A 12,152-nucleotide genomic window follows, 5' to 3' on the forward strand; every position below is an offset into this window, starting at 1 on the left:
AGTGTAATCTATAAAACTTTAATTTTAGTCCGCCCACGTTTGATTCATGTGTTAGTTAAAAAGAAAAAGAAAGAAAGAAATCCGGGAAAAACACTTCACAACTTAATCCAATATAAGCCCAGGTATACTCCTGTGTCAAAAAACACGGACAACTAAAAGAGCAAATTCAAAGTGAAACTTCAAACAAAGGGAAAGAACGGACCGAACAATAAAGTAGTTGTATCCTGACTGATATAACCGGCATAGACCAATCTGTTTCCTCGGAATACCGGAGTCAGTACACCTCAGATATACGTGTAGCTGGCATGTCGGAGGCATGGCTGAAGACAACTCCTCTGACAGCGCACCAACGCTCTCCACATGCAGTTCGGCAATCGTGAACAGCACGACCCAAGTAAGTTCAAATTTATGTACCGGATCAGGTCAATCATCTGGTGATTTTGATAGTGAGCCTACTTCAGTTGCCGCGGATGAGCACAGGTCACAAAATGTCCAGTGCTATAACGCACTGATAGGGTTAGGGTTTAAAGGGTTTAGATAGGGTTTAAAGTTCTCCTAAGTTTCTTTTTATGTTTTGTTTGTTAGATAGCCAACATCTTTGCAGTGTTTATGCTTGGGAGCCCAAGTCACAAAGTGTGCCCCCCTCCCACCCACAGTACCCACCTAGGCTACGTAGTGCCGCCACAGTTATTTTATTTTGAGTTTCTCCGTCGTTTTTCTTTTGTTACTACGTCTAATAAACGTGACCTCGACCTACTAATCAGCCGTACTACGGTGAAACCTCGGGTCGCAGCGAGGTGGATGTGCAGTGCTGGCGGACGAGCCGGAGTCACCCTCCATGCCAACGGCAGCACCCACAGCGACGCTGGGCGCACGTACTCGGAATTTACGTTCCCGGCCAGGGTCACCCAGTCCAGTTAGCGGACGACTGCGGAGTGGTAGATGCGGCGAATCACCACATCACAGTGTCAACACTGCAGCCATTTGATACCAGGATGGTGTCCTCCCGTGACGCATCATCTAAAGCTGGCGGCAGAACGCCCAACCCCAGCACCAACCTACCTTCCCTCAGGTCAGTTGTTGTTTCTCCAACTCTACCTGACAAGGATTCCAGGAGGAATCCTCCCTCTGATTTTCGTCAGAAAAGTGGTCTTCTAACACCAAGCAATTCGATCATCCTGTCAACACTGAACTGTAGAACACTTGCTCACAAATCCGCCCAAGCAGAACTAAATAAGCTTATGACAGATGTCATGATTACTGCTGTTTGTATTCAAGAACATCGTATTATGCACACCGCAGATGACCCAGATATTGTTGCTCATAATCTTGGTTCTAACACACTATTTACTTCATCGGCGTGTAAGAACTTTAGAAATGCCACCATTGGGGGCGTGGGAATCGTAGTGTCTTCATCCATACTACCCCTAGTGTCATCAGTCAGTAAAATCTCGGACCGGATAGTCGTATTGACTATTAGGGGCAATCCAAAGACGATACTTGTTTCCTGTCACTCCCCTCACAATGACAGACCGGAAGATGAGAGTGTCGATTTCTATTCCACACTGAGCTCCTTCATTCAGTCAACCCCCTCCCATGCCATGTTATTTATTGGTGGAGACTTTAATGCTAGGATAGGGGATATATTTTCGTATCATCAAGCAACAAACCGTAACGGACAGTTTCTTATTGACTTTGTCCATCAACATAACCTCCTAATAGGTAATGCCTCCTTTCAGAAACCCAAGAAAAGGCTGTGGACGTGGCGATCCCCAAGAGGTGACCTCGCACAGCTTGACTACTGCCTGTACAGAAAGAGGTGGAGAAATAGCATCAAAGACTGCCAGGCGTACAACTCGTCCAATCCTATAGGCAGTGACCACAGGATCATTTCCACTAAGATACGCCTCAGTGTTCGTGTCCCCAAAATTACCCGTCGTAAAAAGCTGAATTGGCAAGCAGTAAGAAAGGATGTATCTTTGGCAAACGAAATTGACACCTCCATCTCCCAGAAGCTTGACGAACTCCCAGAAAACAAAAGATCATACAGCGAGTTTGTGAGAATCTGTAATGCAGTCGGGTCTCAACAGCTCCCTCGTAAACAACCTAGAGACTCTGACCCAGTGGATAGCCCTGAGGTTTCTCTAGCAAGACGTGCCACTCTACGTTCCTCCACAAATAAAGTTCAAGCTGCCCAGACCCAACTTAAAAAGACCTATGACACAGCCACTGAAAACAGAATTAGTAAAACACTTCAAACCTTTGAAACAAGCTCTGACTTGGAGCACCTGAAAGCCTGGAAACTGATCCGTGAATTGGCCGGAAAGAAGTCTGGAGTCCTATTTATCCAGGGGGATGATAGACTAAACACTTGGAAAAACCACTTCTCCAAGTTGCTTTCTGCTGATAACCCGCAACCAAACTCGTCCAGAGTACCGATTACTCCAGTGTTCAACATTAATCACAATATTAGCTGTGATCCTTTCTCACAAAATGAAGTAGACTTGGCTCTCAACCAGATGAAACCGGGGAAAGCCCCTGGGCTCGACGGCCTACCTTTGGAATTATGGAAACTGCCTAAAGCTAGAGAAAGTCTCACTGTGTTCTGTAACCAGGCACTAGCCGGACACAGACCGCCAGAGTGGGGTCTCGCAGGTATTGTCCCAGTTCCAAAAAAGGGGAACTTGACACTTCCCGACAACTACAGAGGTATATCCCTCACACAAGTGGCAGCAAAGGTCTACAACCGCCTCTTACTGAATAGACTACGCCCCGTTATTGACAAGTTACTCCGTCCTAACCAGACTGGATTCCGACCATCACGTTCGACCTCAGCACAAATCCTGGCCCTTCGCAGGATTGTAGAAGAGGTGCGGAATCACCAAAAAGAAGCAGTTTTCATATTTATTGATTTTAGAAAAGCTTTTGACTCTATTAACCGTAATACTATGTTTGAAATTCTTTTGGCATATGGCATACCCCCTCCAATAGTAAACGACCATCAAAATCATGTATGAAGATACAACAGCTACAGTTCTCACACCCGAAGGAGAAACTGACTTCTTCAAGATCGAAACAGGTGTTCTACAGGGTGATCCGCTCGCTCCTTTCCTGTTCATAATCACTTTGGATTACGCACTACGCAAGGCTGTCAACCCCAGTGATGGTCTTACACTGCGGAGGAGACAGAGCTCCAGGTATCCGGCGGTTGTGATTCCTGACCTGGACTTTGCGGACGATATCTGTCTACTTGAGGACACCATTCGTGCTGCACAGAGTCTTCTACAGCGAGTGGAATCAGCAACCCAGGAAATTGGACTGTACCTTAATTCTTTGAAAACTAAAATGATGCATTTAAATCCAAGTGACCAGCTACAGGCACTACTTGCTAGCGATGGGACGGTAATTGAATTGGTTAGTGACTTTAAGTACTTAGGTAGCTACAGTAATTCAGCGTATGATGTTAATGTTCGTATTGGCCAGGCCTGGGGGCATGCCACGCCCTAAAAAGGTGTGGAAGGCCCCGATCCAGAATACCACAAAGTTAAAAGTCTTTAAGTCTTGTGTAGAGCCTATTTTGTTGTATAGCTCCGACTCATGGACTTTAACTAAAGTCTTGTCTAAGAAACTGAATGGTAACTACACGCGCCTGCTTCGGTGTGTGTTGAATGTTCCATGGCAGAGCCGCATGAGTAACAAAGAACTTTACAACGGTCTACCCCTGATTACCCAGACCATTCAGAACAGACGGCTGGCCCTTGCCGGTCATGTGGTACGCCACGAAGAGATGGCTGCCAAAGTGCTTCTCTGGCAACCAGATGTAAAAAGAAGGAGGGGACGTCCGTGCTTAACGTTAAAGAAACTGATCGAGGAAGAGGTTGGCTTACGGGACGAGGAACTTCTGTCCGCCATGCGAGACAGAGCCACATGGAGTGACATTACGAATGGCACCTTAGAGGATGACCTGAACTGAACTGAACTGCTATAACGCGCCGTACCCGCAGTTCGTGAATCCGATGTACACACCAGGTGTTCCCTCTGCATCAACACTTCAGGCTGATATGTGTGATGGCATTCCGGGAGACGATGGCAGTGACAACAACACGCTTCATACAGCTGCTGAGAGCGGACAAACAGTCAATGTTACCCCGGGCGATGACAACATTGAACCGGACCAACCAGATGAGATTCAGGCTGGTAACTCTGACGGCATCCGGCCATGTGCTGTAAGGTACCAGGAAGCAGCAGCTGAGGGCGGACAGACAATCGATGGTGACATTGGTGATGACAATATCGAACCTTACGCCGTTTGTGAAGAAGACGTGCAAATGACTGTGTCTCCAGGACACGCCCCGGCCTCTGATGAAAAAGGCAACACCGTTGGGCAGCAGCAAGCAACTTGCGGTAAGACAAATCTTCGTTAAACACCTTCTATAAGCAACTTGATAGATATATATAGAATATAGAATCTTTAATGTTTTTTTCTGAAGTTTGAGTTGTGGCTTTTGGTGCATATGAAATTTAGTCTAGAGTTTTTAATAACCGCTGTACACTAAAACAGCTTCATTTAGCCCAAGCACCCACTGAAACTCAAAGTAAATGCATGAAAATACATAAATGTGGTTTCAAAATCATGTATACAATATTTTATTTATATGACTCAGGAACCATAATGTTCCTACAACGCGGAACGCATAGTCAGAATTTTTCCTTGAAGAACTGACTGAGGCCAATTTAAAACAAATTCAATAACATGGGAACCCCCCACTAGGCCCATTTCAGAACTTGACCTTTGTATTCTCAACGGTAACTTGCCAACTAAAAATCATAGACAACCATTTAAGGATTCCCGAGTAATCTGGAGTACAACAAAAAACGCAAACACAAAAGGTCAGCTCCAGTCACGTAAGAACCCCCTACGAAGCCGATTTTTGGCATTGACAATGCCCATTACTAAGACAACCTGCCTGCCGAACATCGTGAACCTCGGACCATGCCTTCAAATTTTATCGTGCATAATCTGCCACACAGTGCCAAAACAATTTCATAGCCTTCTTGTCGAACGCAAATATGTGGGTCCTTGGAATCGGAAAAAGTTGCGCAGGAACAGCGGCTAGCGAACGGGTTTTACTGGAATGTGTCACTCTTTACAGTGTAATAGTTTGCGTAGACTACGCTCATTGTGTTTTTTTTCGGTGGTTATAGCTACTAGGCTATATCACACCATATACACCAAAATCAGGCTGGTCATTAACTCGTTTTTTAGTTAATGAAATGCTTTAGTTTTGAGGTTGTAACCAGTAGAACTGTGATATACATGTATGTAACCTATATATTATATATAGCAGGTTGAACATTAAGAAATACCAATCGTGCAAATCAGAACCTGATTCACGAAACAAGTTTGAACTGCAATATCCAACACAAGAAATTGGACTCACCCAAATTTTCGACTGTACATCTTCAGTCTTTGTCAAGGAATGAGCAATCCACCGCTTCCGTGACGTCACGCAGATAACACACGTGACTCCGTGAGCAGTGGATCATAGTTTGCAGAAAGTCTGTGGCGCCCCCCGTCTCTGTTGTGGGATGGTTGTAATTCTCTGATGTAGATGGCCTCTTTAATCCCTCGTGCGAAGTCCGATTCTTTGTCTAGGATTCTTACTTTATCCAATGGGACTAAATGTCCAAGTGATTCAATATGTAACGTATGTTGTCAGACTTCCGAAGTAGTCGAGCTAGGTCGTTTGTGCTCTAAGAACCTAGCCTTCAGGGATCTTTTAGTCTCTCCAATATGTATTTCTTTACATGGGCCCTCGGAGTTCTGTCCTAGACACTGTATATGGTTAAACTACCCCGCATTTATTTTCCTTTGGTGTTTTGTCCTTGGGTGAAACCAGTATATTCCGGAGGTTTCTAGTTGGTCTAAAACAAGTCTTGATCCCGCGTGTGTGGCAAAAAGCCTCCTGAGCCCCTCACTCAGGCCTTTCATATAGACAAAACAACTAGACCTCTGTTTGTGCCCTTGTTGCTGGTTTTGATTACAGTCTCTGCAGCTGAGTTTTTAGTGTATTAGCCTTGTATAACGCCCTTCACAGAGACGTGGGGGGGGCACAGACGTTCTGCAACCTATGATCCACTGCTCACGGAGTCACGTTTGTTATCTGCGTGACGTCATGGAACCGGTGGATTGTTCATTCCTTGAAAAAGACTGGAGTTGTACAGTCGAAAATTTCTCGTGTTGGATACTGCAGTTCAAACTTGTTTCACAATGACGTCTATTAACACTGATGAACTTTCAAGATCGAAACCTGATTTGTATTTGCGTACGCAAGAAGGATAGAATTACTTTGTTGTTCTTACAGATGCATCCGATGCAGGCATAAACAAGAAGATGAAATGGTGGAATCTTTGCAAAATGATGTTCAAGATCACCAGCATCATTCTCATATCCATATCATTGTTATATTCAACAGGTCAGCATCTTTAATATTGACTTATTTTCATCCTATTATTATATTTTGTAGAGGTACTCTAAGATGCAGCTTCTGTACTTTTCACTGTCTTTCTTAACGCATGCAGTCAAAGCCAACACTCTTTCTTCGGAGGTGACAAAACTTTCCTCGGTGATAGCCAAGCTTTCTACTGAGATGGGCAACAGGTTCAGTTCAATAGAGTTGCGACTGAAGGAGCAAGAACGTGAGTTAAGTCATACACCATCATAAAATAGTATTTTTTTACATTCACTTTAATTTCATCAGCACAAATCACATAATCCTTTGAATACCATGTCATTCCTAACCCTCAGTATGAAATTCTTCATTAACTGATGACGGCAAGTTAAATAAAAGTTATTGCCATATTTGTCTTTATTCGCATACAGACCAACTGCTACGCATACTTTTTAGATTCTCAAATCTTATACTGTTGTTTACTATTAATCTAGAATTTTCTAATTGGTTCAATCGACGATAAATTAATTGCAAATATGAATCAACAAGAGTTCCGAGATCTCATACATCCATGAAACATGGGCTTGACATGTAAATTTATTCTTTAATTATGCAAATGACCTCTACATAAACATAATAAATGCACCTTGATGTTAACTTTTGATTAACTTACAGTATGAAATTCCCATCATTTACCACCAAGGAGTCATAGAATTTTGAGATTATGCAAATAAGGTCCGTATTTGCATAATTGGTATCTGGTGATATTCCTCCTGCCGTAGATTATAAACATTACATGTATCAAAGTCCCATGGTGTAAAACACTGGAATTACACAATTTCCTCATTACCTTGACCTATAAACCTCTCGAAGAACAATTAGATGTTGATTCACCTAGCGGTCACCATTGGTACTCCAGAAGAATTTCCGGCTTTATACCTCGTGTCGCAGTGTAATGATTTCTGATAGCACTTAATATATTTGGGCCTAATTTTGACCGTGAATTCTACAGCGGATTCCTGAAAGGTAGCCCTTGCGTTGATACTATATATGTATAATTCTTAATTAACAGGCTACCCGCCATCCAGCTGCACTGAAGTTGCAGAGAGAGGTGGATTTGATACCCAGGCGTTCTACGTCATCGACCCTGACGGACCAGGGCGTGGGGTCCGGCCGATGTTCGTTCACTGTGACCTTGACGGACAAACAGGTCAGCTAAAAATGTCTGAGTGAGAAAGAGAGAGAGAGAGAGAGAGAGAGAGGGAAAGAGTGCTGCTTAGGAGAAAACTTTAAAGCCAGCAAAGTGTAGCTTTTACCTTCCTTCGAAGACTACTTTTTTCGCGATGGGGTGGGGGTGGGAGTTGACGGTGACATATTTTACCCAGGTTCTCTAACGTGCCAAAGGGGGTTACGCCTCTCCAACTAGAGACTTCAGGCTTATGCTGGAAATTTTACCTTCAATACAGACTGTAAAGATGAGGTTAGTTCAGAGAAACTTAGTTGAATTCAGGTCCAAGGCTCAACTGTACTGGAAAGACACATTTAGTAGATTTATAGAGTGGGATTTAGTTTATAGTCTTATTTACAAAACAACCATTGATCCACACGCTAGAGCTTTCCAATTTAAACTTTTACATAACTTCCTTGCTGTTAAGAAAAAAAATATTTGATTGGAAAATAGCTGACAACAAAATATGTTCATATTGTGAAAGTGAAGATGAGACTAATATGCATCTCTTAAATTTGGACACTGTTCTGAATTAGCAAAATGTTGGGAAGATGTTGAACAGTGGATCAATCAACAAATTAACTTCCCGGTTAGGCTGAGCCTTTATAACGTTATATTTGGTCACATAGATAATTGTCCATCTATTGTTAATACAGTTATTCTAATAGCAAAAATGTATATTTTCCGAAATAGAGACTCCAAAGTAGTTGCCTTAAAAGGTTTTGTTGAATTCGTTAGTAGTTATTGTAAGATTGAGTTTATTATTGAACAGACTTGTCAAAAAGTAAAGAAACATATGGGAAAATGGGGAACACTGCACAATTATCTCGTTAATTAGGAATTTCCACTTTCTGTCGGCGCACAGATGGTACTGTAGCCACTCCCCCTCTAATTAATCCCATTCCCCCATCCCGTCTCCCCGTTCCCCCGGTCATTCGTGCTTCCACACCTAGCTTGTGTGGCAGCATTTTTTCTAGGCTCCTCTTGCTTCTTCTTCTGTTCTCGAGCGACCCCCGTTCATTCCCGCTACGATGCCCAAGGCCAAGTCCAAGTCGCGCCGGAGCCCGCGTTCCTCCACACGGTCGTCTTCGACAGCTTCCGAGGCACTGTGCGCACTACCCTATACCTTGTTGTGTTATCTGTACATAGACAGAACGTGGGGTTCTCTTCGGAACTTGTGAAGAAGAGAACCGTTTGTAAACTGTTTTGGATTACTATTTAGTTTTTTGTTTGTACACCACGTACACTTTATTACCTTCGCCAAGAAGGTTATGTTTTCAGTAGCGTTTGTCTGTCCGTTTGTTTGTCCGTTTGTCTGTGAACAGCATAACTCAAGAAGCTTAATATGCATTGTCATGAAACTTGGTATGTGGGCAGGTCTTGATAAGACCTAGAAATGATTACATTCTGGGCCCCCTGGCGGCTTTTGTTGGTACTGCAGCAGAACTTCCGGTTTTGATATCTCACGATCTGGACATGCTAGGGTCACGAATTTTGGTTGGTAGATAGCTCTTGGGATAGGGAAGAACTGACATGAGTTTGGGCCCCCTAGCAGATTGTTCTGGAACTGCAGGAGCGTTTCTTGAAAAATCTCCGAAGGTGGATAACTCAACAACCGGTTGACAGATTGTCATGATTTTTGGTATGTAGGTAGCTGAAGTGATGCTTGACATAATCAGATGACAAGTATGCAAATCAGGAGCCAATTTGCATAATTAATGAGGAAATTCTATAAATCTGCTTCGTTCGATAATAGGACTATGAAACACTTGTGACATGTAATTGATAATGCGAAAACATCTGAGGTTATCGATTATGTAAATGAAGACCTAATTTGCATAATTAATGGGAAATTGTTGTAATTTCATAGTTGTAATTGCTGGGGATTTCATACTTGCCGCATTTGGAAGTTAAGTGAAGGTGAACATCAATTGAGATAATTTATTCAAATTATGACCTCATTTGCATAATTTATGAGGAAGTGCTAGAATAGCCATTTTTGTTAAGATATGTATAAGGCTGTCATTGGGTGGAGAATATGATCAACTTATATAATTGATGCAATTGAGGCTCTTATTTGCGAAATCAGTGATTAATATTGTATAATTTGTCAACCGGAAGGGTTAACATCATTTGGCGAAGGTATGAGATCGTGGAACTCTTGTTTGTATTCATACAACTGTAATACTTTCTTGAAAATGCAATAAAAAAAGACGAGGTGGAGCAATAACTGCTTCATTACAATTTCAGCAATAACGCTGATTGGTCACGACAGTGAAACACGGACACATGTGAAAGGGTTTGAAGGTCGTGGCAGCTACTCCAAGAACGTGACCTACTGGAACAGCCTGGAGCAAGTGAGAGCTGTGGTGAATCAGTCATCGCGATGCAAACAGCTAATCAAGGTACGTTTTGTTTAGGCCACATCAATTTGATTTGTTGGTTCTCGGATTCGCCTCTTCATTTTTTCTGATTTGCAAAAAAAATATTCTGGTTATGAATCAAGTCAAAAATTCTGAAGGCATTTTTCGAGAGATAACCTCGGATGAGAAATCAAAAAGGTTCAGAACCCCTCTAAAGCTAAGGTCCCAATTGGGAAAAGGGGCCCTGGCGGGTAGTTCCCGGGCTGTTTTTTACCACTTTCGGGCGGGACCCCGACGTGGCCCCGCGGGGCACCCTGCGGCTACCGGGCTATTTTTTGGCCCGTCGGGGCCCCGATAAGAATTTAATTCTGAGTTAAATTCTACCCGGGCCCCGCTGACAAAAAGACGCCGTGACCTCATCGTGAGAACACCGAGAGGTACCCCTCCGGTTGCCGGCATTCCACCGGGACACATTTCTTACGTCACAGACCAGATGAACAGAATAAAGGTGTGTACTTCGTAAACCCGGGTAAAATGTGTGACCTCACAGATCAAATGATCACAACAAATACGTGAATTCTGCATTACGTATAGGTCAATACAAGACATCGTCAGAGAATCTGCTGGGTACCTGCCGTGTGCCTGCCGGAGACCGACCAAAGAGGGTGACAAAATTTCTAACAAAATGCTACTGAAGGAAACTTTTAATTGTGACCACGACAGCCGATGCCCGCTCGACTCCTGAACCCGGCCGGGGCCAGCCGGGGCTACATCCCCGACGGGCACCGGCGTAATTGGGACCCTAGCTTAACAAGTAGCAGTAACAGGGCTTAGGGGGGATGACAGGCAGATGTTGTTAAACAATGATACAATATCCCACCCAATGCATTATTTGTTGCTATATAATGATACTTAATCTTTGATATTGCAAAGGCCATGGTGATATTTATCTCAGACACAATTGTACAAATTCGCATTTTCCAGTATGAATGCCATGGTTCATTCATCTGGAAGTCGAATGTAAGACGCCATGCCTGGTGGGTGACTTGGGACGGTCGCCAGGCTGACTACTGGGGAGGTGCCAGTCCTGGGAGCGGGAAATGTGCCTGTGGTGAAACAGGTAATCATAAATCATCAACCTGAAACATACAAGCTTATTCCATTTGAGCCGGAACAGTACAAGACTACAAGGGCACTATTTATCATCACCAGGATCACCATCAGAAAATATACATATACATATATAAATAAATAAATAAATAAATATATAAATATATAAATATATATACCTTATTAAATGTTTTGTTTCTCTCTGTCAAATGCTACATAGTTTTTACATGATTAATTGAGAAATAATAACCGACATATTTTAAACCCATAACATAAACAAAACCTCTGTATGACCTTAATCCTTTGTCCAACAGGCACATGCCGGGGTAGATGCAACTGTGATGTCAATGATTACACATGGCGTGAGGATTCTGGATTCCTGTCCCACAAGAATGACCTGCCGGTCACCCAGCTCAGGTTTGGGGATACCGGGGATACCTGTGTTCTTCCTGAAGATGAAGAAGGCTATCACACCCTGGGAAAACTCATCTGCTATCCCTGAGTCTCTCTGTGGATAATTGTAAGTCTCTTAAAGACATAAAACAGCACATCAGTGTTCACTTGAACATTTTTAAGTTAGCATTTTAGCAATTTACTATTGTTATGTCAATGGTTTTGATCAATGATCTGTTATAATTTGAACTATCCTTATGACAACTGTTATAATCAAGGATTTGTTGTGATTTAAATTATTGTTATGACAAATGTTATGATCAATGATTTGTTATGATTTGAATTATTGTTGTGATTATTTGTCATGATTGTTGTTATGATCAAGGATTTGTTAGGATTTGAATTATTCTGTAATTATTCTGTAAAAAATACAATTTTAAGTTAACAGGTATTTCCTTGTTTTTTTAATTGTTTCTGCAATGTCTTGTTAGGCAGCATATCAGTAGATGTGGTTACTTGTAGGTCTGAGGTGTCGATGTTTATGTTTTGTTGTGTAAGTTCTTACAAGTTGTACCAAATCTAATAGAGTGCTTTGTCGATTTGAAA

At 42.6% G+C, this 12,152-nt stretch overlaps 1 protein-coding gene across 6 annotated transcripts; it reads left to right on the forward strand.

Moving 5' to 3' along the window:
* Positions 1-54: 54 nt before the first annotated feature.
* LOC109465035 (contactin-associated protein-like 2) lies at positions 55-11,859 on the forward strand. 6 transcript variants are annotated; one of them, XM_019762168.1, is made up of 8 exons: positions 58-496; positions 3,981-4,404; positions 6,366-6,476; positions 6,583-6,699; positions 7,525-7,662; positions 9,931-10,085; positions 11,028-11,163; positions 11,468-11,859. In XM_019762168.1, exons 1-8 carry the CDS (start codon positions 317-319, stop codon positions 11,653-11,655), a joined length of 1,449 nt encoding a protein of 482 aa, XP_019617727.1. In that variant the 5' UTR covers positions 58-316; the 3' UTR covers positions 11,656-11,859. The 6 variants fall into 6 exon arrangements, with proteins under 6 accessions (XP_019617729.1, XP_019617732.1, XP_019617731.1 ...); XM_019762170.1 differs by lacking the exon at positions 6,366-6,476 and having other exon boundaries at positions 55-496; XM_019762172.1 differs by lacking the exon at positions 7,525-7,662 and having other exon boundaries at positions 56-496.
* Positions 11,860-12,152: the final 293 nt, after the last annotated feature.

This window comes from Branchiostoma belcheri, unplaced genomic scaffold (assembly GCF_001625305.1).
Source record: "Branchiostoma belcheri isolate BF01 breed outbred unplaced genomic scaffold, Haploidv18h27 scaffold146, whole genome shotgun sequence".
Taxonomy (NCBI): Eukaryota; Metazoa; Chordata; class Leptocardii; order Amphioxiformes; family Branchiostomatidae; genus Branchiostoma; species Branchiostoma belcheri.

Bases quoted from the DNA above. Each gene is read 5' to 3' on its own strand.
- LOC109465035 (XM_019762168.1), top strand. From the start codon at position 317: ATGGCTGAAGACAACTCCTCTGACAGCGCACCAACGCTCTCCACATGC. The intron at 497-3,980 runs TGCTATAACGCA...ACTGAACTGAAC, and splicing joins ACAGGTCACAAAATGTCCAG to TGCTATAACGCGCCGTACCC. The intron at 10,086-11,027 runs GTACGTTTTGTT...CGCATTTTCCAG, and splicing joins GATGCAAACAGCTAATCAAG to TATGAATGCCATGGTTCATT.